General features: G+C 43.5%; 1 protein-coding gene across 4 annotated transcripts in view; it reads left to right on the forward strand.

Annotated features, from left to right (window-relative positions):
* Window positions 1-25208, forward strand: part of dock7 (dedicator of cytokinesis 7) — a 303680-nt gene that overhangs the window by 146491 nt on the left and 131981 nt on the right. For all 4 annotated transcript variants that reach the window (XM_084309449.1, XM_084309450.1, XM_084309451.1 and 1 more), the window contains exons 22-23: window positions 7751-7914; window positions 24236-24325. In XM_084309449.1, coding sequence (XP_084165575.1) covers window positions 7751-7914; window positions 24236-24325 — 254 coding nt within the window. The remainder of the gene's footprint in view (window positions 1-7750; window positions 7915-24235; window positions 24326-25208) is intronic.

The following is a 25208-nucleotide window of genomic DNA, read 5'->3' on the forward strand; positions in this document are numbered from 1 at the left end:
TACATACACTATGTGTTCCGGCTGCCCAACACTGAGCCCAACTCCCCCTCTCCAGGTACCTCCTACATACACTATGTGTTCAGGCTGCCCAACACTGAGCCCAACTCCCCCTCTCCAGGTACCTCCTACATACACTATGTGTTCCGGCTGCCCAACACTGAGCCCAACTCCCCCTCTCCAGGTACCTCCTACATACACTATGTGTTCCGGCTGCCCAACACTGAGCCCAACTCCCCCTCTCCAGGTACCTCCTACATACACTATGTCAGGGGTGGCCAACCAGTCAGAGACTAAGAGCCACAAAAATGACTGTGGTACCACAAAGAGCCACACCATATACCAGCGTTTCTCAACCTTTTTTTTCAGTCACGGCACCCTTCATGTGTTTATAGGTCTCACCCTCTGGCCTCTGAAGTTGCTAATGTCTTTTTTATTTGGGCCTCACAGGGTTAAAAGTACCCTGTGAGACCCACGGTTGCAAAATTACAAAATCACTTTTAGCCATTTAAAAAAATAATGTTTATTTAAAAAATGTTAAAGGGGAACTATTTTACTATTTCTTTCACTATTTGGGCACTTTTACACAATTCCTGTGAGTCTATGGAACACCTAGGTTTTTTTCAAAAAAAAATGCATTGTTTTGTATTTCTAATCAAGTACTAAAAACCGCATTTTTCTACCTCAAGATCTTAAGCCGTTTTTGAGGCTGGGCGCCAACCACTGTGTGGCCTGGTGCCAACTGCCACATCAACTGCCACATTATTATGCAGCTGAGAAATCTCTGACATCACAGATATGCACATTTTCAGATGACTCAGTTCAGTGAGGGTGAATATTGTGAGAGGAGAATTGGAAGAATGCGCCAATATGAGAATTAGAGACATATATCCTATTAATATAAGTCCACATAGCTAAGAAACAATGGTAAACACTGAAAAAGGCCATTTATAAGATAGTTCCCCTTTAAGCACATGTATAGTCAATTGGTCCTGTTGTTCAGCCTCACAATGCTATTTTATAGTAAATGTGTTTATATGTCCCACCCTCTGGCCTCTGAAGTTGCTAATTTCTTTTTAATTTGGGCCTCACAGGGTTAACCTCTTAAGCCCGAGATATACAGTAAAAGTGTATATTTTCAGCATTACGTTTGTTTACCAATTATTTTAACTGTTATTAGTGAAATATAAGATTATAGAAATCTCAGGGCATTGAGTCAGAAACCGACGCATATTGACAGGAGGAAGTGGCACAGCCAAAAGTGAGTGTAGTCTTTTGAAGGAAGAGACTCAGGGCTTTCAAATTTCGAAAAACTACCCTACCCAGCTCACACCAGCCCCTGTCAATCATCTGACTTCTGGATTAACTTTTTTATTTCTCTTATTTTTTCGGATTATCTCCCACAAACCTGAACGTTATTGCCATAAAACAGAACACAGTTAGTTTCTCTACCTTTCTGTGAACGTCTTGCAAAAAACTGTGTTGCAATATGATGAAAAATGGTGGAGAAATTTACATTATAAAAAAGATGGCAGAATTCAGTACTGTATCTACAAAACCTTCTGTTTAATCATCTTCCCTTTATTCATTTGCTTAGATTTTTCAGGTCTGGTGAATTTTAGCATGGTGTTATTCACAGTCAAAGATAAAAAATTTTTTAAATAGAATTGATATTCTCCTTTGGTTCATTACAATTTTCTCAAGCCTAGTAACAGACACACTATTTCTGACACTGATCCATATATGTCCCTAGATTCAGATACCAAGAACATGCAAATGGACCATTTAAAAAAAAATATTAAATGTTTATTCTACGTCCTTATGGAATGAGTGACATAAAAAAAAAAAGTAAAAAAAAAAAAAAAAGAAATGTAATTTTTTTTATGGGTGGAAGAGCCGCACATTGACGGGCAAAGAGCCGCATGCGGCTCGCGAGCCGCGGGTTGGCCACCCCTGCACTATGTGTTCCGGCTGCCCAACACTGAGCCCAACTCCCCCTCTCCAGGTACCTCCTACATACACTATGTGTTCCGGCTGCCCAACACTGAGCCCAACTCCCCCTCTCCAGGTACCTCCTACATACACTATGTGTTCCGGCTGCCCAACACTGAGCCCAACTCCCCCTCTCCGGGTACCTCCTACATACACTATGTGTTCCGGCTGCCCAACACTGAGCCCAACTCCCCCTCTCCAGGTACCTCCTACATACACTATGTGTTCCGGCTGCCCAACACTGAGCCCAACTCCCCCTCTCCAGGTACCTCCTACATACACTATGTGTTCCGGCTGCCCAACACTGAGCCCAACTCCCCCTCTCCAGGTACCTCCTACATACACTATGTGTTCCGGCTGCCCAACACTGAGCCCAACTCCCCCTCTCCAGGTACCTCCTACATACACTATGTGTTCCGGCTGCCCAACACTGAGCCCAACTCCCCCTCTCCAGGTACCTCCTACATACACTATGTGTTCAGGCTGCCCAACACTGAGCCCAACTCCCCCTCTCCAGGTACCTCCTACATACACTATGTGTTCCGGCTGCCCAACACTGAGCCCAACTCCCCCTCTCCAGGTACCTCCTACATACACTATGTGTTCCGGCTGCCCAACACTGAGCCCAACTCCCCCTCTCCAGGTACCTCCTACATACACTATGTGTTCCGGCTGCCCAACACTGAGCCCAACTCCCCCTCTCCAGGTACCTCCTACATACACTATGTGTTCCGGCTGCCCAACACTGAGCCCAACTCCCCCTCTCCAGGTACCTCCTACATACACTATGTGTTCAGGCTGCCCAACACTGAGCCCAACTCCCCCTCTCCAGGTACCTCCTACATACACTATGTGTTCCGGCTGCCCAACACTGAGCCCAACTCCCCCTCTCCAGGTACCTCCTACATACAGTACACTATGGCCGTGTTCACATCTGAAAGTCCACGGATAGTCCGGACCTTTCTGGTGGACCAAATGTGAGAATGATACATTGTTTGATTTTGGTTTGCGTTCACACTGCCCTTTTTCGAGCTAACCTAATTTGTAGTTGAGTTGAGAGCGAGAGACAGCGAGCGAGAGAGCGAGAGAGAGAGAGTGAGTCATTACGCGTGCGGCGCGAGTCTGACTACGGCGCGCACACTGCAATGCACTGTGGGCTACTTTGCTTCCTAGATTAGGTACTACAGTTCGATTGCGTTCACACCAACAGCAAAACGCACCATGCTCCACTTTGAAAACGGACCGAGTCCCAACTTTTAAGGACCATGGTTCGGTTGTTTGGTCCTCACAATAGTTTGGTTTGTGTTCACACCTCTCCAAGCGAAATGGACTATTGATTTAAAGGGACCATGGTTCACTTTACGGACCAAACAGGGTAGGTGTGAACGCGCCCGCAACACTGAGCCCAACTCACCCTCTCCAGGTACCTCTTACATACACTATGGGCGGGATCCACTAAGAATGGATTGCGCGGTGGGAATTGCACCCTTACCTGCGCGGGGTTTGCACTCGGATTCTGCTCCGTCTTTGCGAGCTATCCACTAAAGGACACTGCGGAATGAGATACCAGCGCAGACATTATGTGTGTAGTTTTCCCCTGTGCATTTGGCTCGCGGAGCAGTCTGCACTCAAGTTCAAGTTCAAGTTTCTTTAATAGTTGTCATACAGAAGTACAGAATACTTTTATACAAAATGCTTCTTACTGTTGCGCTCCAGAGACTGTGCAAGACAAGATAAGTATGAAATAAAATAACATAGTAAAATTAGAAGTAAAAAAAATGAGGTCACAGTGTTCAGTTTAGACATATGTACTCTGACAGGCTGTTGGCAGATATCAGGAAGTGGAAAGATGAGACAGAAATGAGGCATAGACACAAAATACAAATTAAACGTTCCGTCAGCATTGCATCCGGTGCAATTGGCGCGTATTTAAATTAGGTAATATGGGCGGAACATGTCCCCTTTCTATGTAAATGGCTTCGTCGGAATCTGTTCGATATCCACAACGCCGCCACCAATTGCACCGACCAGTTAACGCAACGCACCTGCCGTCTTCACAGACGTGGTGGTAAATAAGCACAGATCCCTAAGCGCTATAAAGAGGCATCATGCCAGCGTTGTTGCCAGACGCAGGCATCATAATGCCAGGCGTGCCCGTGAAATAATATTTCCGTTTTTATTTAATTGAGAGTGAGACCGAAAGACACTGGTTGCCAGCTCAATCAATCCTATACATTTCATCCTGTACAGCCAGCATCTATGGACAGATTTTGTTGATTGATGTTTCGTTGGAACAGCAGAAAATAGATCTTATGAACCGTATATAATTTGTTCGAGAAATATAAAGCCACATGCCGAGATAGCCTTCGCAACGTGGCGTGATTTGCTCCAAGTCTGACAGTGAACACTATTAGAAAAAAAATAAGGCTAAGCACTAAACCAGGTAATTTCAAATGCTTGGTTCTGAGATTATCAATACAGTAAACATTTATTTCTGATAGGCGTGCTGATCAGCAGTAATGCAACGTCATGATTATTATTATTATTATTATTATTATTATTATTATTATTATTATTATTATTATTATTATTATTATTATTATTATTATTATTATTATTATTATTATTATTATTATTATTATTATTAAATTAATAACTCCTCTCCTTCACTAGAATATAAGATAATTATAAAATCAAATATAGGCCAGGGCTTTACAACTTAATAAAGAGATTTATATACAATTAAATGGGATATAAACCAAATTAAATATAGCACAATCGAATATAGTACAATTATATGTGACGAATGTAATTGGAATAGGACATTACAAACATGCAATGACAAAAGATAGTGACAAAAACACAGGACGCAATGTGTCATGAAAATACAAATTAAGCAAGCTCTATACATTACGAAGTAAACGAAATAATACGAAATGAACTGAATACTAATATATCCCATTTAATTGTATTCAATCTCTGTAAAGCCCTGGCCTATATTTGATTTCATAATTATATTATATTCTAGTGAAGGAGGAGTTATTATTCATTTAATAATAAATAATAATAACTTCATAATAATAATAACCATGACGTTGCATTACTGCTGATCAGCATGCCTATCAGAAATAAATGTTTACTGTATTGCTACTCTCAGAACCAAGCATTTGAAATTACCTGGTTTAGTGCTTAGCCGTATTTGTCTAATAGTGTTCACTGCCAGACTTGGAGCAAATCACGCCACGTTGCAAAGGCATGTGGCTTTATATTTCTCGAACAAATTATATACTGTTCATAAGATCTATTTTCTGCTGTTCCAACAAAACCTCAATCAACAAAATCTGGCAGGCGACCGACTTTTTAAGCGAGGCGACCGACAGAATTGTATCGCTTCCATTGTTCAACTTCAAATTACTTTATTTTCCTTTCGGAACTTCATTTGTGCAGTGGTTAAAAGACAAACATACAGTCACAATACATAGACACTCACCACTATAAAAAACACCACCTTCGTGTCTCTCTCTCCCTCTCTCACACACACACACACATATCTGCCAACAGCGCTGTCAGGAGTGCAGACTGCTCCGCGAGCCACACATATTTACATTTACATTTACATTTAGTCATTTAGCTGACGCTTTTATCCAAAGCGACTTACAAGTTCTGTACGACAAGCCATCAGGAAGGGCACAACTCTATCAGCTGAGCAACACTGTTCATCAAAGTGTTGAGTGCTACAGTGTAGGTTAGTTTATTAGGACAAGTGCATGACAGTACGGTTAGTTAGGGTTAGATATTTATTTTCTTTTTTTAATTCAGATAATGGTTGAAGAAGTGCGTCTTTAGTCGACGGCGAAAGATTGGACGTGTTTCGGCTGTCCTAACTGGGGTGGGTAGTTCATTCCACCATTGTGGGGCAAGGACTGAGAAAAGGCAGGTTCTCCTTGATGACCCTCCCGGAGCTCGGATAGGAGTAGGTCTGAGGCGGACAGAAGATGCAGAGCGTAGGGGTCTTGAGGGTGTGTAGTTAGAGACCATTGACCGGAGGTAGGCGGGAGCGGTTCCCTTTGCCGCACGGTATGCTAGGTCGAGGGCCTTGAAGCGGATTCGTGCAGCAATGGGGAGCCAGTGCAGGTCCCTAAGAAGTGGGGTGACATGGGCCGACTTCAGTAGGTTTGAGATCAGGCGGGCCGCTGCGTTCTGAATGAGTTGAAGAGGCTTAGTGGCAGTGGCCGGGAGGCCAGCGAGCAGTGCGTTGCAGTAGTCGAGGCGGGAGATGACTGTTGATTGGACGAGGAGTTGGGTGGCTTCTTTTGTCAGGAAGGGGCGGATCCTTCTGACGTTGCTCAGGAGGAATCGGCAGGTTCTGGTTGTCGCTGCGATGTGAGCAGAGAAGTTCAACTGGTCGTCGAGGACAACACCAAGGTTCTTGGCGGTCGGGGACGCGGTCACAGCTGCATTCTCGACTGTGATGGAAAGGTCGGTCAGGGGGGAGGATTTGGCCGGCAGGTGGAGCAATTCTGTTTTGCTTAGGTTCAGTTTGAGGTGGTTGGTCGTCATCACATATTGGGTGTGTCTGCGCTGGTGTCTCATCCGTGCAATGTCCTTAGTGGATAGCTCGCAAAGACGGAGCAGAATCCACGTGCAAACCCTGCACAGGTGATTGATTGATTGAAAATGTTATTAACAGATTGCAGAATGGGTACAATACAGTACGGCTCAATACACACAATTGTTAAGGGGATGCAGACCAGAGAAAGACTTTCGTCTTGTTTACATCAGGGTCCCCCATTTTCAATTCATAATGAATTGTAAGTAAGGGTGCAACTAGCACCATGCAATCCATTCTTTGTGGATCTAGCCCTATGTGTTCAGACTCAACTCACCCTCTCCAGGTACCTCCTACATACACTATGTGTTCAACACTGAGCCCAACTCACCCTCTCCAGGTACTGATACTATGTTATAACATAACTCTCTTCCAGCCCCCATCCAATAGCGGTTCACTGAGCGGGTAGGAACCCGGAAATATAATCTTAGAGGGAAACAGAAACTTCAGCAACCGGGTGCAATAACCACTCTAAAATCTATGTGCATATCTGTTTGTGGAGTGAGATTTATCCCAGAACATTATCCCAGTGATTGTTTTATAAAAATCTGCATCAAATGTGTTAGGAGCATTAGTGTGATTTTTCTCTGAGAGTATTCAACTTTTGCCATTGTTATCCTCCCCTCTGTATCAGCCCACACATCCATCACCCTGATATCTAAATTATGTCTTGTCACTATAGCGACACCTCTCGTTTTGTTTCTAGCGGAGCATAACAAATACGATGTTAAGAGACTTCCAGGTACTGATACTATGTTAGGAGACTTCCAGGTACTGATACTATGTTAGGAGACTTCCAGGTACTGATACTATGTTAGGAGACTTCCAGGTACTGATACTATGTTAGGAGACTTCCAGGTACTGATACTATGTTAGGAGACTTCCAGGTACTGATACTATGTTAGGAGACTTCCAGGTACTGATACTATGTTAGGAGACTTAAGAGTAAAGTAGTCCTAAGGAGCACCACTGAAATTGAGCTATATTCCTCAATGTGTACCAGGTTTAAATAAAGAATAATCAAATGGAACTGATCTGAATATTGTAAAAGCCGTTATATTAGATCCATTCTGAGGATGGGAAAAATCTTTCTCTCAGCATATTACCACGTAGGTAATTGTAGCCATTCCTTGTTCTCCCTGCTCCTCTCAGCGGGTCTCGGGGGCTCGGTCCACTACGCCACCATGGCTCGCTCCGCCGTCAGACCTGCCAGCCTGAACCTCCACCGCTCCCGCAGCCTCAGCAACAGCAACCCAGACATCAGCGGCACGCCCACCTCCCCCGACGACGAGGTCCGCGCCATCATCGGCAGCAAGGTAGGACCACCCACAGGCTTCTGAAACATGATAAGACCACCCACCGGCTGCTGAAACATGATAAGACCACCCACCGGCTGCTGAAACATAAGACCACCCACCGGCTGCTGAAACATGATAAGACCACCCACCGGCTGCTGAAACATGATAAGACCACCCACCGGCTGCTGAAACATGATAAGACCACCCACCGGCTGCTGAAACATGATAAGACCACCCACATGCTTCTGAAACATGATAAGACCACCCACCGGCTGCTGAAACATGATAAGACCACCCACCGGCTTCTGAAACATGATAAGACCACCCACCGGCTTCTGAAACATGATAAGACCACCCACCGGCTGCTGAAACATGATAAGACCACCCACCGGCTGCTGAAAATAAGACCTCTGTGCCACTCACTGTGTTTAATGCACAGATCTGGGGTCAGTGTACATAGTGATCCAACTGAGTGACATGGATATCCTACTGGTAACCCTTTAGCTAACAGGCAAACAGCAGTTAGGACATCTTATCATCCTAAACCCTCTAACACTGACCTGGAACACACACACACACACGCACACACACACACACACGCACACACGCACGCACACACACACACACACACACAGCATGTACACAGCATAAAGGCCCTCCCATAGTCGAGCAGACTGTACACAGAGCAGACTCCGCGGAGGTCAGCGCGGCTCTTTGAGCTTTGATCTCAGCGGACAGCAGACCCACAGGTGCGAAGCTACTATATTCTGACGCGCGGACATCCGCGCCGCTGACTTGGTGTCACACAAAACGCTGCTAGAATGTTATCTCCGTTTCCAATATTTTGAAATAAAACTGGTGCTTTTATTTCATGCAATGGTGTTTGTCATTTCAGCACCAGCGCTGTCCACCTCAAGCCTATACGGTACATTGCATCTCGCTGCCTATATACCTGTTATTCAAGTGCGTAAAACTGGCCGTTTTATTATCGAAATATTGGAAACGGAGATAACATACTCTTTATTTTGACATCGGATGACGACGACATGACAGAAGTTGAACAGCCTGGGGACAATTGTGTAAACTGGCGCGTGACATGTAGGAAATTGGTCCGCGGAGGTCCGCTCGACTATGAAGGCTCAAAGAGCCGCGCGGACCTCCGCGGAGTCTGCTCTGTGTACAGTCTGCTCGACTATGGGAGGGCCTTAAGCCTTCACATGTTCAGGCAGCGTTAACTTCAGCCTCCATGAGATTCTGGGGCTGAATCTTTATGGATAGCATGTTGATATAATTACAAGGGAAAGATGCCTTTGTTGATAGTTATTTGCAACATCAATCAGAAATATATAGGGCCATAGATATAGAGGAACAGAAATATACAGACACAGAAATATAGAGACACAGAAATATAGAGACACAGACATATAGAGGAACAAGTTTCAAGTTCAAGTTTCAAGTTTCTTAAAAAAAAAGTATTAGTTGTCATACAAAAATACAGAATACTTTTATATGAAATGCTTTTTTCTGTTTTGCTCTAGAGAGTGTGCTAGATAAAAAATAGATAAAGTATAAAATAGAAAGTCACAAGTACGTAAACAAAAGTGTTCAATATATATACAAAAAAAATTGTAACTGAGTTACAATTAGGGATGTCCCGATCCGATCACGTGATTGGGATCGGGGCCGACTACGTGATTTTCCTAAGATCGGGATCGTCAAAAAAAATTTAAATAAAAATACAAATCTGGATTTTTTCTTTTTCTTTTTTTTACTCAACAAACATGACCATGTTCACGTCTTAAACTCATACTGAGGCCTTAGTTTTGGTTTTAAATTGCATATCATCATTAATTTATTTATTGTCACACAGAGCAGAATAATTTTGCCAAAACAAACCAATAGTATCCAGCTGCAGAACAGCAGACCAGCCACACTCAGACCCAAACGCATTTCCTTTGATTTAATTATACATCAAATGATTTATGTCAAGGATTGCAATGCCTCGCTTGAATGAAGTTAACTTTTCACCTGGATAACGTCAACATTCAGGGTGAATGTAATGTGAGAAATTGGGATAAAAAAATTAAAAATTAAAAATATATATTATTATTTTTTTCTCGGATCGGGAAAGATTGGTATCGGTAGATACTCAAAATCACATGATCGAGATCGGATCGGGAGCAAAAAAATTTGATTGGGACATCCCTAGTTACAATACAATATACAGTACAATGCAGAAATGGGATGAGGTACAACTTAGGGTAAGGTGCAATGAGGTATGAGTTGTAGTGCAAATCTCTTTACCAGTAAATATAAAGTGTGTTAAAGTGTCTAAAGTGGGTGCTACTATGAGTTGTTTATTTAAAGTGAGTGTGTACGTGTGGATGTGTGTGCTGTGAGTGTATTTGATGGTTTGTTACATAGTGTTATTGTTCATTGAGCATCCTGATGGCCTGGGGATAGAAGCTCCTTTTGAGTCTCTCTGTACTGGCCATGAGACTGAAATATAGAGACACAGAAATATAGAGGAACAGAAATATAGAGACCAGAGCAAAAACAATTGCAATAAAGAAAGATATTTGCTGTAATTTCCTGGAACCTGTTCCCCCTGTGCGGTCCATCGGCGGACCGCAAATTACATCTGGTCATAAATCAATATTTTTCAGAGTGTTGTATAAAAGTTGAGATTTTAATTTCAAACGTATTCAAGTATATTAACATCATGAACATGTCACAACAGCATGTAGAATGTATATTATCATCAATACGTTAGTTTAGCAATAGGTTAAAAGTGTCATTAGATAGATTTAACTTTTCGATTTGACCAATTCTATCCGCGAGGGCGACCATTTTGGATATTTTGAACCATGGGAATTGTAGTGTTTTTGCGGCCATTTTGTAGCAGAGTTCCACAGATATGGTTCTGCGTTGAACGTTTTTAAAACTACACTTCCTGGAAGATTTTATGGGGTTCAAGGTTCAGAGTTCTGTATGAATTATTTCAATAACTGTTAATATTCAGGATAATAAGCCACAAAAGGTAATGTTTTTGACGAATATTGAAAGGCTTTCAAGTTTCTCTTCCCTATTGTTAACATGTAGGAACAATTAGATCTGAAATTAGTTTCAAAACAGTTGCACTGTGGGGAAAATTAAAAAGTACAGTAGATTACAGTAGATTTCATTATCTGTTCTTATGCACGCCTGGTGATACTAAATCCAAATTGAACTCGGGTATTTGAAAGATAATATATGTATATATATATATATATATAAATGTGCGAATTGGCTATAATTAGGTAATTTATAAGCCTCCTATTCTATTATTCTATAATAATATTTCAAATTGCATTGGTCCGGATGGGAGAATTCAGTACTGTATCTACAGAACCTTCTGTTTAATCATCTTCCCTTTATTCATTTCCTTAGATTTTTTGTACACGTGATCTCAAGAAGGTACTGAACGAGATGTTTGGTCATTATTAGCATGGTGTTATTCACTGTCAAAATTGTTTCATCACAATTTAAGCAAGCCTAGTAATAGACACAATATTTCTGACACTGTGAATACATTCCCTGAGGTCCGTAGATGTCCCTAGATACCAAGAATATGTAAATGGACCTTGTAGAAGTGGAGCAATATTCCATTTACCTAGGTATATATTTTAGGCGGATTTTCAGAAAATAGGCTCCGGGTGGAAGAGGTTAAATACATAATTTCAATAAAATAGCAAACACAACGGTAATTATTTATTTAAGTACAGTGTATAAGGTTGCACAATAGTGTAACGTTGAACATGAAAGCACGCACACACACGCACGCGCGCGCACACACACACACACACACACACACACACACACACACACACACACACACAGGAGCAGAGGACAGAGCAATCACATATTAGACATTTATGCGTCTAAGCTGGCCCCAAGCTTTCACTGCATAATAAATGGTAAGTATTTTTTTCAAACACAAGGTGGCGCTGGCGTGTTGTCACCCCTATACCAGTGTTTAGGGAGAGACCTGTGATGGATCCTGCTCCCTATTGTTTGATGAATGCTGTCTCTACTGCTCACACTAAACTAAACTACATCTGTCTTCTCTTGTCTCATCTCTCTTGCCAGTGAGAGATACATCTGTGATAAATCTGCCTGTTTTCATCTTGCTGTGTCTAAAAAAATCAACTGTTCTTGTGTTATGATTAGGGATGTTCGATATTGGTTTTTTCACCGATATACCGATATTGTCCAACTCTTAATTTTCCGATACCGATATATGCAGGTTCCCCCCCCAAAAATCAATAATTTCAGGAAACTAACATCACATATCTCTTGTCGTGGAATTAACACAACATTATGCATACTTTTGACAATACAAGTCAAAGAGGAGAAGTAGTTTGATGTATAAAATGTGCATGTTGTGTAAAAGTTGTGTCATTAAAAAAACCGATACCAATCATTTCCGCTATTACATTCTAATGCCAATATCGGTAGGCCGATAATATCGGGCATCTCTAGTTATGATGAAAAGTAATTTGCATCTTGAATAACAGAAGACGTTTGATCTTTAACCTCTTTGGGCCCTGGGATGTTTTCAGTCCTTCTGACCTCTGACCTCTTGACCTTTCTAACCTGTTGTTCCTTCCCTACTGCCTTTGTGTCTCTTGTGCTCCTGTGCTTGCTCCCCTGCCTGCCCTCTGACCTCTGACCCAATAGGGTCTAGACCGCTCCAACTCCTGGGTGCACACCATGGGGTGTAAGAGCGCCCCCTGGGGCACCAGTCCAGGCTCTGCCCCAGAAACCATGCAGGTGGTTCAATAGACCGCTCTCTCTCCCTCACTGCTGAACCATACCTCACCCCAACCTCTCTCTCCCTCACTGCTGAACCATAAATCACCCCAACCTCTCTCTCCCTCACTGCTAAACCATACCTCACCCCAACCTCTCTCTCCCTCACTGCTAAACCATACCTCACCCCAACCTCTCTCTCCCTCACTGCTAAACCATACCTCACCCCAACCTCTCTCTCCCTCACTGCTAAACCATACCTCACCCCAACCTCTCTCTCCCTCACTGCTGAACCATAAATCACCCCAACCTCTCTCTCCCTCACTGCTGAACCATACCTCACCCCAACCTCTCTCTCCCTCACTGCTGAACCATACCTCACCCCAACCTCTCTCTCCCTCACTGCTGAACCATAAATCACCCCAACCTCTCTCTCCCTCACTGCTAAACCATACCTCACCCCAACCTCTCTCTCCCTCACTGCTGAACCATACCTCACCCCAACCTCTCTCTCCCTCACTGCTGAACCATACCTCACCCCAACCTCTCTCTCCCTCACTGCTGAACCATACCTCACCCCAACCTCTCTCTCCCTCACTGCTGAACCATACCTCACCCCAACCTCTCTCTCTCACTGCTGAACCATAACTCACCCCAACCTCTCTCTCCCTCACTGCTGAACCATACCTCACCCCAACCTCTCTCTTCCTCACTGCTGAACCATACCTCACCCCAACCTCTCTCTCCCTCACTGCTAAACTATAACTCACCCCAACCTCTCTCTCCCTCACTGCTGAACCATAAATCACCCCAACCTCTCTCTCCCTCACTGCTAAACCATACCTCACCCCAACCTCTCTCTTCCTCACTGCTGAACCATACCTCACCCCAACCTCTCTCTTCCTCACTGCTGAACCATAAATCACCCCAACCTCTCTCCCTCACTGCTGAACCATACCTCACCCCAACCTCTCTCTTCCTCACTGCTGAACCATACCTCACCCCAACCTCTCTCTCCCTCACTGCTAAACTATAACTCACCCCAACCTCTCTCTCCCTCACTGCTGAACCATAAATCACCCCAACCTCTCTCTCCCTCACTGCTAAACCATACCTCACCCCAACCTCTCTCTCCCTCACTGCTGAACCATACCTCACCCCAACCTCTCTCTCCCTCACTGCTGAACCATAAATCACCCCAACCTCTCTCTCCCTCACTGCTAAACCATACCTCACCCCAACCTCTCTCTCCCTCACTGCTGAACCATACCTCACCCCAACCTCTCTCTCCCTCACTGCTGAACCATACCTCACCCCAACCTCTCTCTCCCTCACTGCTGAACCATACCTCACCCCAACCTCTCTCTCCCTCACTGCTGAACCATACCTCACCCCAACCTCTCTCTCTCACTGCTGAACCATAACTCACCCCAACCTCTCTCTCCCTCACTGCTGAACCATACCTCACCCCAACCTCTCTCTTCCTCACTGCTGAACCATACCTCACCCCAACCTCTCTCTCCCTCACTGCTAAACTATAACTCACCCCAACCTCTCTCTCCCTCACTGCTGAGCCATAACTCACCCCAACCTCTCTCTCCCTCACTGCTGAACCATACCTCACCCCAACCTCTCTCTCCCTCACTGCTGAGCCATAACTCACCCCAACCACTCTCTCCCTCACTGCTAAACTATAACTCACCCCAACTTCTCTCTTCCTCACTGCCATACTATACACACACTCTATTGAGACTCAGACTGATATATCTGTCTAGCCATACTGTACTGTACACTATTCTGACTGATATATCTGTCTAGCCGTACTGTACACACACTATATTCTGACTGATATATCTGTCTAGCTGTACTGTACACACACTATATTCTGACTGATATATCTGTCTAGCCGTACTGTACACACACTCTGTATTCTGATTAGCTGAAGTCATATCGTTCCCTCCTGGTAGCTTTCTTCCAGAAAGCCCTTCCCTTCCCAGGCCCAGTTGTTTGTTCTGCACATAAAGCACCACATTAACTATCAAAGTAGAGAGAAAAAACATAACTCAGATGGTAGGCGAGGTTTTCATCACGCATCAAGTTCAAGTTCTTTAATAGTTGTCATACAGAAGTACAGAATACTTTCATACAAAATGCTTCTTACTGTTACGCTCCAGAGACTGTGCTAGACAAGATAGTATCAAATAACATAATAACATAATATAGCATGAATTTAGAAGAAGAAAATGAGGTCACAGTGTTCGGTATAGACATATGTACAATGTTCTGAGTTACCATATAATATACAATACACAATACTATGCAGTGTACTAATGTACAGTACTATCTAGTGCAAAGCAGAAATGGGATGAGGTACAATTTTAGGTACAATTTACAGTAAGGTGTACGAGTTGTAGTGCAATCCTTCATCCATAAATATAAAGTGTGGGGAGTGGGTGCTACAGTGTGTTTGTTTAAAGTGGGTGTGTGCTATAAGTGTGTGGAGTGGGTGCTACAGTGTGTTTGTTTAAAGTGAGTGTGTGCGTGTGGATGTGTGTGCTATGTGCGTTTGGTGGTTGTTGTTGTGTAGTGTTCATTCATTGTTCGTTTAGCAGCCTGATGGCCTGGGGATAGAAGTGTTATTCATCCTTTTCTCTCCCTCCTCTTCACCTCCTCCACCTCCTCTCCACCTCCTCCTAACATCCTGCTTCCTCCTAATATCACACCATCCTGTGGCTGGAGCATGTTTCTTGTGTGTTTTTGTGTCGGTCAGTATACAGGTGTGCTTTGTCTGCCTTTTTGCCTCTGTGTGTATGTACTTTATGTGTGTACTTGTGTGTCTGTCTATTTGTGTGTGTGTTTGTCTGAGTGTATGTATGTGTTTGTGTGTTTCTCTCTATGTGTGTGTGTCTGCTTCACTGTGTTTTTCTTCATGTGATAACATCACGTCTTGTCGTTGTGTCTTTGCGTTGTCATCGTGACATCAGCCAATAACATCTTCCAGTTAGGTCTGTTGTTCAATCTGATGAATTCGAAAAATGCAAACAAATGGTTCAACAAATCACGTATCACTGTAAACATTTCAAGAGTTTTTTTGTAGAGGTACATTTGATGCATGCCAAAGTTAATTAATATAATTTACTTGTGGGTATGTGTCCTGTATCAAGGTCTGATGACCATATAAATATACCTGGAGCGGGCTGTACATGAAACCAGCCCGTCCAGTGAGTGCCTTAAAGGGGAACTCCAACATTTTGGGAAATTAGCTTATTTAACATCTTCCCTGGAGTTAGACAAGAAGATACATACCTTTTTTGTCTCTGTGCATGCATTTTAGCTTTGGGAATAGACGCTCCGTTAGCATAGCTTAGCTTCATCACTGGAAGTAACCCTAATAACCCTTGCCATAATTTCAGTGCGCCCCCTAACTTTTGATTGCAAAGTCTGACATTGACCCCCTTTTCAGGAGTTGACCTAGAGCCCACCAAGGTCATGCATATCAAGTTTGGTCAATGTCAGACCTTGCAATACACTGTAAGGCACTGTAAGGCTACTGTCCTGCCTCACTTCCAGTGATGAAGCTAAGCTATGCTAACGGAGCGTCTATTCCCAAAGCTAAAATGCACGCACAGAGACAAAAAAGGTATGTATCTTCTTGTCTAACTCCAGGGAAGATGTTAAATAAGCTAATTTCCCAAAATGTTGGAGTTCCCCTTTAAGCACAGGTCCCGGCAGGTAATAAACAAACAGATGCGTTTTCCAAAAAGTTAAATGATATTTATTATATAGTGGGGATTGAAACCCACAGCAATATGCCACAAGGAAGGGAAACAAAACAGGGATATATAATAAGACCAACAGGGAAAAGGGTAAGGGGAGAACAAACAAGGAAAATACAATAAGCTAAACACAAGCCCTAGTGACCTAGTGTCACAGGACACAACCACAAGCCATGTGGTTGGCAGTCTGGGAATCACCCAGCAAATGTACACAACGTGCACAACACAATATAGTTCCACACAGGGGTGGCAAAAAGGCCCAATACAGATATATATATATATATATTTAACAAATTCCACACGGGTGGCAAGTGGCACAGAGGCCACAATATATATATATATATATATATATATATATATATATATATATATATATATATATATATATATATATATATATATATATATATATATATATATATACTCACTTATCTGGTAGCAACACCAACACAGACACAATGCCTACCAGGTAAGTAGTGTGAACATGAGAACACAGTCAATCCCACACAACAGTGGAAACAAAGGGCAGTATGATAATAATTCCACACCGGACCTATCTCAAACCCTGCCCTCTTTTCTTGATCCTCCAATCACAGCTGTCTCTTACCTCGGACTTCCTCGTACAAACAAAGTTTGATCGAGGTAAGCGACAGCTGTGATTGGAGGATCAAGAAAAGGGGCAGGGTTTGAGATAGGTCTAATCAAAGGCGACCTCCAACACTCCACTCTAGGCAGTGACAAGTAACACAATGAGGCGCCCAGGTGTGTGTGTGCTGTCAGGCTTTATCCACCCGTCCCTTGCCATCAGCTGCCACTCATCAGGCAATCAGCACTCTTCAGTGTAGGGATGGGCGGCACCTGGCAAAGAAAGAAAAAGAACAGGCATTATTTTTTTTTATTTTTATTTAACCTTTATTTTACCAGGTAGTCACTTGAGATCAAATATCTCTTTTTCGAGCAAGACCTGAGCAAGGGTCAGAGGTAGAATCCAGTCACTCTGTCAGGCCTCAGGTAGAATCCAGTCACTCTGTCAGGCCTCAGGTAGAATCTGTAACGTCGTCAAACAGCGACCTCGAGGTGTTGTGCTTTGTTTACTCTTTTTTGTTTTGGTCTGACGTGTGGTTTCTAGTAACTTATTACACTGTGGATATCTCCAGACCTCTCTTAAAACAGCCTGAGGTGAGGCCAGCAGTAGTAACCCCCCCTCTATCTCCAGACCTCTCTTAAAACAGCCTGAGGTGAGGCCAGCAGTAGTAACCCCCCCTCTATCTCCAGACCTCTCTTAAAACAGCCTGAGGTGAGGCCAGCAGTAATAACCCCCCCCCCCCCCCCTCTATCTCCAGACCTCTCTTAAAACAGCCTGAGGTGAGGCCAGCAGTAATAACCCCCCCCCCCCCCCCTCTATCTCCAGACCTCTCTTAAAACAGCCTGAGGTGAGGCCAGCAGTAATACCCCCCCCCCCCCCCTCTATCTCCAGACCTCTCTTAAAACAGCCTGAGGTGAGGCCAGCAGTAATAACCCCCCCCCCCCCCCTCTATCTCCAGACCTCTCTTAACAGAGTCTGAGGTGAGGCCAGCAGTAGTACCCCCCCCCCCCCTATATCTCTACTGAAATCTAACCCACACATGAAACTATTTATTTAACCTTTATTTAACCAGGCAGGTAAATTAAGAACAAATTATTATTTTCAATGACGGCCTGACAAGAGGACAAAGGGCCTCTCCAAGGTAACCGGGCAAAAAAACTAAATAAATAGAAAAGAGACAGACTCACAGAAGTAAGGAAAATCATTAAAACAAACAAACAACCAAATAAAAGGACAAAGGGGCATATGAGGCCAAGTCAAATGAGGCTGGGTGACAGCTGCAGGTGTGTCTAAACAACTGCGATGGAGTCCTTTAAAAGTAGTGAGTGGGATCAATTGATCATCAATTTGTCCATTTTCTTTGTCCAAGTCTTTTGCATCTCGTTCCAACTGCTGGGAGCAAATTGGAAGGAGGGTTGACCAAAGGAAGTGTTAACACGGGGAACATCTAGCGAGATATGGTGAGCAGCTCTGGTGTTATAGAGATATGGTGAGCAGCTCTGGTGTTATAGAGATATGGTGAGCAGCTCTGGTGTTATAGAGATATGGTGAGCAGCTCTGGTGTTATAGAGATATGGTGAGCAGCTCTGGTGTTATAGAGATATGGTGAGCAGCTCTGGTGTTATAGAGATATGGTGAGCAGCTCTGGTGTTATAGAGATATGGTGAGCAGCTCTGGTGTTATAGAGATATGGTGAGCAGCTCTGGTGTTATAGAGATATGGTGAGCAGCTCTGGTGTTATAGAGATATGGTGAGCAGCTCTGGTGTTATAGAGATATGGTGAGCAGCTCTGGTGTTATAGAGATATGGTGAGCAGCTCTGGTGTTATAGAGATATGGTGAGCAGCTCTGGTGTTATAGAGATATGGTGAGCAGCTCTGGTGTTATAGAGATATGGTGAGCAGCTCTGGTGTTATAGAGATATGGTGAGCAGCTCTGGTGTTATAGAGATATGGTGAGCAGCTCTGGTGTTATAGAGATATGGTGAGCAGCTCTGGTGTTATAGAGATAATGGTGAGCAGCTCTGGTGTTACAAGGATGACATGACAATTTTAACAAGTGTATCAAATTAGGAGTGGTCAGACCAAGGATGGTTTTGTAAATGAGTGTAAACCAATGAATTTCTCATCAAAAGTGTAATGATGACAAAAAACAGTAAACAAAGCACAGTAACGCGCTGTCATCTTTTGCCTAGAGGTCGCTGTTTGACGACGTTACAGATTCTACCTTTAAAGTATGTTTAGAGACGACGTGAAGAGGCATGCTGGCGTGAAGACGGCATTCGGGCTCAACAGTATCGCTGTTGACATTTACAAAAGTAACCTCTTCAATACCTATAGGCTACAGATTGTGGAGGACCCGCCTCAGACCCACTCCTGTCCCAGCTCCGGGAGGGTCTTCAAGAGAAGCCGCCTATTCTCGGTCCTCGCTCCACAATAGTGGAACAAACTTCCCACCACAGTTAGGACAGCCGAAACATGATCAATCTTTCGCCGTCGATAAAAACACACGTCTTCAATCAATATCTGAAATGATAAATAATTTTTTTTTAAAGACTAACCTTCTTACTGTCTTATACTATCATGTACTCGAACTACTATACTAATGTATTTACTACTATGCACTCAACACTGCAGCACCCACGTTTCAACACTGATGAATATTGTTACTCAGCTGTAAGAGTTGATTGATTGATTGATTGAAAAGTTTATTAACAGATTGCAGAATGGGTACAGTACAGTACAGCTCAATACATACAATTGTTAAGGGGATGCAGACCAGAGAAAGACTTTCATCTTGTTTACATCAGGGTCCCCCATTTTCAATTCATCATAACATATATGACACACACGACATACAGATAGACAGTACTGCTACATCTATACATTTATGACATACCAGATTTGCAAATACAGTACTGTTTGTGATACTAAAAAAATCCAGAAAAAATTGTGTATATACATTTGACATAGAAACTGTACATTGGAGGAGGTTGGATAGGTGGGGGGTGGTTGGGTGGGGCTGTGCATTGGAGGTGGGGGGGGGGTGGGGGGAGTTGGGTAGGGGGGGGGGGACACTGTACACTGTACATTGGAATACTGACATACATTTGACATAGAAACTGTACATTGGAGGAGGTTGGTTAGGTGGGGTGGGGGGGGGGGGGCACTGTGCATTGGAATACTGACAAAGCCATACTTGGTCTTTACTGTACAACTGGGTTAGGACATTTGTAGGGACCAGTTTCGAATTGCAGTCTCTCGTAGGTGTTCTTTGAGAGTGTTTTTGAAAGTGGGTAGCGATTCACATTCCTTTACAGCTTTGGGTAGGGCGTTCCACATTGATGTGGCATAATTGCGAAACGTGTTTAGTCCCTTGTTTGAGCCGAATCTGGGTTTTACATGATTTGTGGAGCTTCCTCTGGTTGTACCCTTCCTGCTGACTTGTCGTACAGAACTTGTAAGTCGCTTTGGATAAAAGCATCTGCTAAATGTAAACTTGAATGTAAATGGAGGAGTCTCTTTTGATTGTCCCAAGACAATAGCCTAAATTAGCCTAAATCTGGCACCTTGGGGAGAGCCAAGGGGCTACAGCCCCACCCCGCGTCTATACTTTCCGTAGCCGCATTTCTGGCAGACGTTCTCTGATTGGCACTGACTGACGCTCTCTGATTGGCCACTGACATGTTTGCCCAATAGCGTGACGAGCTGTGTCTTTGCCCATTTCCGCGTCGAACAGCCTGCAAACTACCTGGCGTTCTATCGCCATGCTCTAAGACAAACTCTAACCTTAACACTTTAAGTGCCGAAAACGTGTTTAGGCGTCCTTCCCCGCCATGCTCAAGTTGCAGAGGACGCCGTAACTCGTCTTTAATATCAATATTTCAAAAATCTGTGATCGGAATGATATTTCCCCTCTGCAGCCTTCACACACAGTTCTGAGCTCCTCTCAATTCTCTAGCGGTTCAAGAGCGCCATCTGGTGGCCGATCGGCAGAAGCGCCAAACAGGAAGTCATGTGGATGAAGTGCTGATCGTCCATATTACTTCCGGGCACTCTCTATAGGTCCCGGGACTCGATCTCGACACAATACATAGCGATCCGTTGCCAATAACTCGATAAACAACATGATTTGGACGTATACTATTATACAACCTGTAAATAGATCGCGTATTTCTACATCCCATAATAGGAATATTTCAGTTCCACGCTCATTGTCCAACGGCGCGAGGAAGATACGGTAAGATTCAGTGTTATTTTTTAACGTGTTCGATATAAACTGCTCTGATGATCATATCACCCACACTAGATGAATGATATAACGCTGCCCACGGAATTATAAACAATCCCCCGCCCATCCGGTCATCATCAGATGATACGTAGAAACTTCTAGAAGTACGTCCAATTGAAATTTTTGATCTTGCACAGATTCCTACCAAACTGTATTTCATCATCAATATAATGCATTTGGGGCTATAAATCACGTTCTGGAGAAAGCTGCAGAAAGAGATGAAAACATACTTATACTTTAGACCATATTTTACTATGAATATGTGAATGAAAAAGTTTAACGTTGCTACACAATGAACAATACATATAGGACCTTGAATGGGCCCTAATAATGGCAATCTAGCAATAGAATTTAAAAAGTTATAGCCCTGCAAAGAAGGGGAACTTCTCCATAGACAAATAGAGCTGGCAAGGGATGGTATATCATGAATTTAACCTTAGGCAATCAACGTGTTAACCAACTTCGAAAGAGTGCCTAAGCTTAACCGTCGAAAGAACTTGCCGTCACGCTCTAAGACAAACTCTAACCTTAACCAACTTCGAAGAGTGCCTAAGCCTAACCAGTGTAGAAACTGCCGTCGGCCATTCAGAGAACGTCTGCCAGAAATGCGGCTACGGAAAGTATAGATGCCCCCACCCCTCTCTGCTCAGTGTCTCCGTCTCTCACTCAGTGTCCTCCTAGTGGCCACAAGGCGTGAATACTTTCCCTACGGGGGTTGTCGGTTTGTGCGATCTGATTGGCCACTGACGTTTCTGGTCATGTGACATGTTCGGCCAATTGTGTGACGGCAAGTTCTTTAGCCGGTTAAGCTTAGGCACTCTTTCGAAGTTGGTTAAGGTTAGAGTTTGTCTTAGAGCAGGGCGATAGAACGCCAGCCCTGATTCCAAACTCTAACCTTAACCAACTTCAAAAGAGTCGCCTAAGCTTAACCAGTGATAAACTAGGCGTTAGGTAGTTTGTAGGCTGTTAGACCCGGAAATTGGCGCAGAACTTGCCATCACACGATTGGCACACATGTCACATGACCAGAAACGTCAGTGGCCAATCAGATCGCGCAAACCGAACGCGGAAGGACAACCACCTTAGGGAAAGTATTCACGCGGCATTCAAGTGGAAGCACTCCTCTTAGCCAAGCTCATTTGAACTTGCATTGTACTTTGTGTGCCATGTGTTTTCTTTTCACTATTAGATAGAATAGAATAGAAGTACTTTATTGATCCGGAGGGAAATTCAGCACCACAGATCTCTCACAATAAACATTTAGGTAGTCAAAAATATAAAATAAGAACAAGAATAAGAATACGAATACACAAGATATACATTCTGAAATATGTATATACATTCTAAAATATACAGTACAAAAAATATACAGTAATATACAGTCAAATGTACCAGAAGATATACACAGATTTATACTGTTGCTCAGTGAGGCGTTATGCTGCCCCAGCAGATTTAGCATTAAAGGTGCTATGGATAACATTCAGCCACTAGGTGTCGCACTAGAGCACCGGCGTGTCATTTATCCAATTGGGTGCATTCCATGTGGGAGAAGTAGGGAGGGGATACATGCCTGCAACATGTAGACAACAACAACATTCATTTTGGACCCGCCAAATTTTTTTAAATGAAAAATGTATTAATAAAAAAATGCAATCGTTTTATTCCACACTTAACTCATTGACCACCGGGGATTAGACGGGCCCCCGTTCTAACACTGCCACGCTTTAAAAGATAGGAGTGCGTCATCTTGTTTGTAGAGCTATAACTATATTCTATATTATAGCTATGGATACAATACTATGGCCCATTTGACATCACCTATCTGTCGTTCAATATGTGAAAATGCCAATTCTACTATAAATGTTGTCGTTTCTTGCCTGTACACTGTTATTATTCCCAAATCAAATCTATATCATAGGTATTATATTTCATCATGAATGCATGAAACAGGGGGGGGGGGGGGGTTTGATGCTTTGATCGTCACCAACGGCATACGTTGTGGAGTAACGTTACACACATATCTAATTATCTACCCCGGAGTTAGACAGGCAGATACCCTTTTCTTCTCTGTGCATGCAGTAGTAGGAGTAGGAAGACCCACACCGTTAGCCTAGCTTAGCATCAATCACTGGAAGTAGGTTAGTCCAGCTAGCCTAGTTCCCAACAGTCACGAAATACACTCCAAAACGTTCCTGTATTGTGACCTGTGTATTTACCACGTGGAGAAATTAGACATTTTCGTCATCTAAGCAGATACAAAAAAATATATAGATTTGACGAACCACTGCTGCCTGAGCACAGTGATTTCACGCATCACCTGGAAACTATGTGCTAACTATCTGATGATATCCACTTCACTCAATGAAAGCGTGTTTCCTGGTAAATACTCTAAAATGCAGAGTATGTATCTGCTAGTCCGGTTCCACCGCGGGAGCATTCATGGCATTCTGTCTGATATTCAGTGTCTTTGTTCCGTCACACCTGGCAAGTCACTGACGTTGAGACGCTTTCAACCCGTTGTCCTCCGTCCACGTCTTTCCACTGTCTGCTGTCCTTCTCCTCCCAATGCCACTTCCTGCTGTATCTGAACGTACTGCTAGATGTTAGTCGTGAGAACACCACTATAAACTGTCTGTCTGTGTGGGTGTGTTTGTATTTGTGTTTGTTTGTGAGACTACAGACCTCAACCCTGTGTGTGTGTGTCTGTCTGTCTGTCTGTCTGTCTGTCTGTCTGTCTGTCTGTCTGTCTGTCTGTCTGTCTGTCTGTCTGTCTGTCTGTCTGTCTGTGTGTTTGTGTGTGTTTGTGAGACTACAGACCTCAACCCTGTGTGTGTGTGTGCTCCTGTTGTCCTCACTAACCTTGTCATCATGTTCATCATGTTCATCACCTTCATCAGGTCCTGGAGCGCAGTGGTCACCGCATGTCCTCCCACACTGAGAGCGCCAGCTTCTTGCAAACTTTAACAGGACGGTTGCCCACCAAAAAGGTAGAAAGCCTCTCGCACACAGGGGGAGGAGCCAACCCAGCCCTCACCCCCCTCTCATCTCCTCTCCCCTCCTCCTATTCGCCTCCTCGTCTGTCTGTCTGTCTGTGGATGTGTGCCTCTTGATTGGTCGGTGTTGTATCTGGTGGTTTGTAGAGTCTTGTTATTGGGTGTCTCAGTGTCGATGTTCCTTGTCTTTTGAATGTCCATTACGACTGGATCTTTTATTTAGCTGTTTTTATTATGTTGTTTCTGTACTAACTGCTCTGTAGCACCTTGGACAGCTGTTTTATTATGTTGTTTCTGTACTAACTGCTCTGTAGCACCTTGGACAGCTGTTTTATTATGTTGTTGCTGTACTAACTGCTCTGTAGCACCTTGGACAGCTGTTTTATTATGTTGTTTCTGTACTAACTGCTCTGTAGCACCTTGGACAGCTGTTTTATTATGTTGTTGCTGTACTAACTGCTCTGTAGCACCTTAAACAGCTGTTTTATTTTGTTGTTTGTCTTTTAATCCAAACTCATGTTTCAGGGTTGGCAGCCACAGCGCCTCCTCTGGACCATGTAGTGTATATTAAAGTACTGTTATGATAAGCAGTTCATTCTTTTTCAATAATCATCAGGGGTTCCAAAATGACCACCCGTCTCGTAGGGTTGTCACTTTAACAAAAAATCGAATTCGATATTCGTTGCAGAATTGTAGAGGAGTTCGAATTCAAATGCGAATTTCAGCGCCAAAAAAGGTCTTTAAAATGGCACGACTAAAAATAAACATGACCAGTAATTATTTGGAATACGTGTAGGTCAGCTACTTAATGGTGGACCGACTCACTCGCCTGCTGCCGTCGTTGATGAAAAACAATCCGCCGGAGCATCACGTTCTG

The sequence above is a fragment of the Notolepis coatsorum genome, assembly GCF_963971535.1.
Source record: "Notolepis coatsorum genome assembly, chromosome: 3".
Lineage (NCBI taxonomy): Eukaryota > Metazoa > Chordata > Actinopteri > Aulopiformes > Paralepididae > Notolepis > Notolepis coatsorum.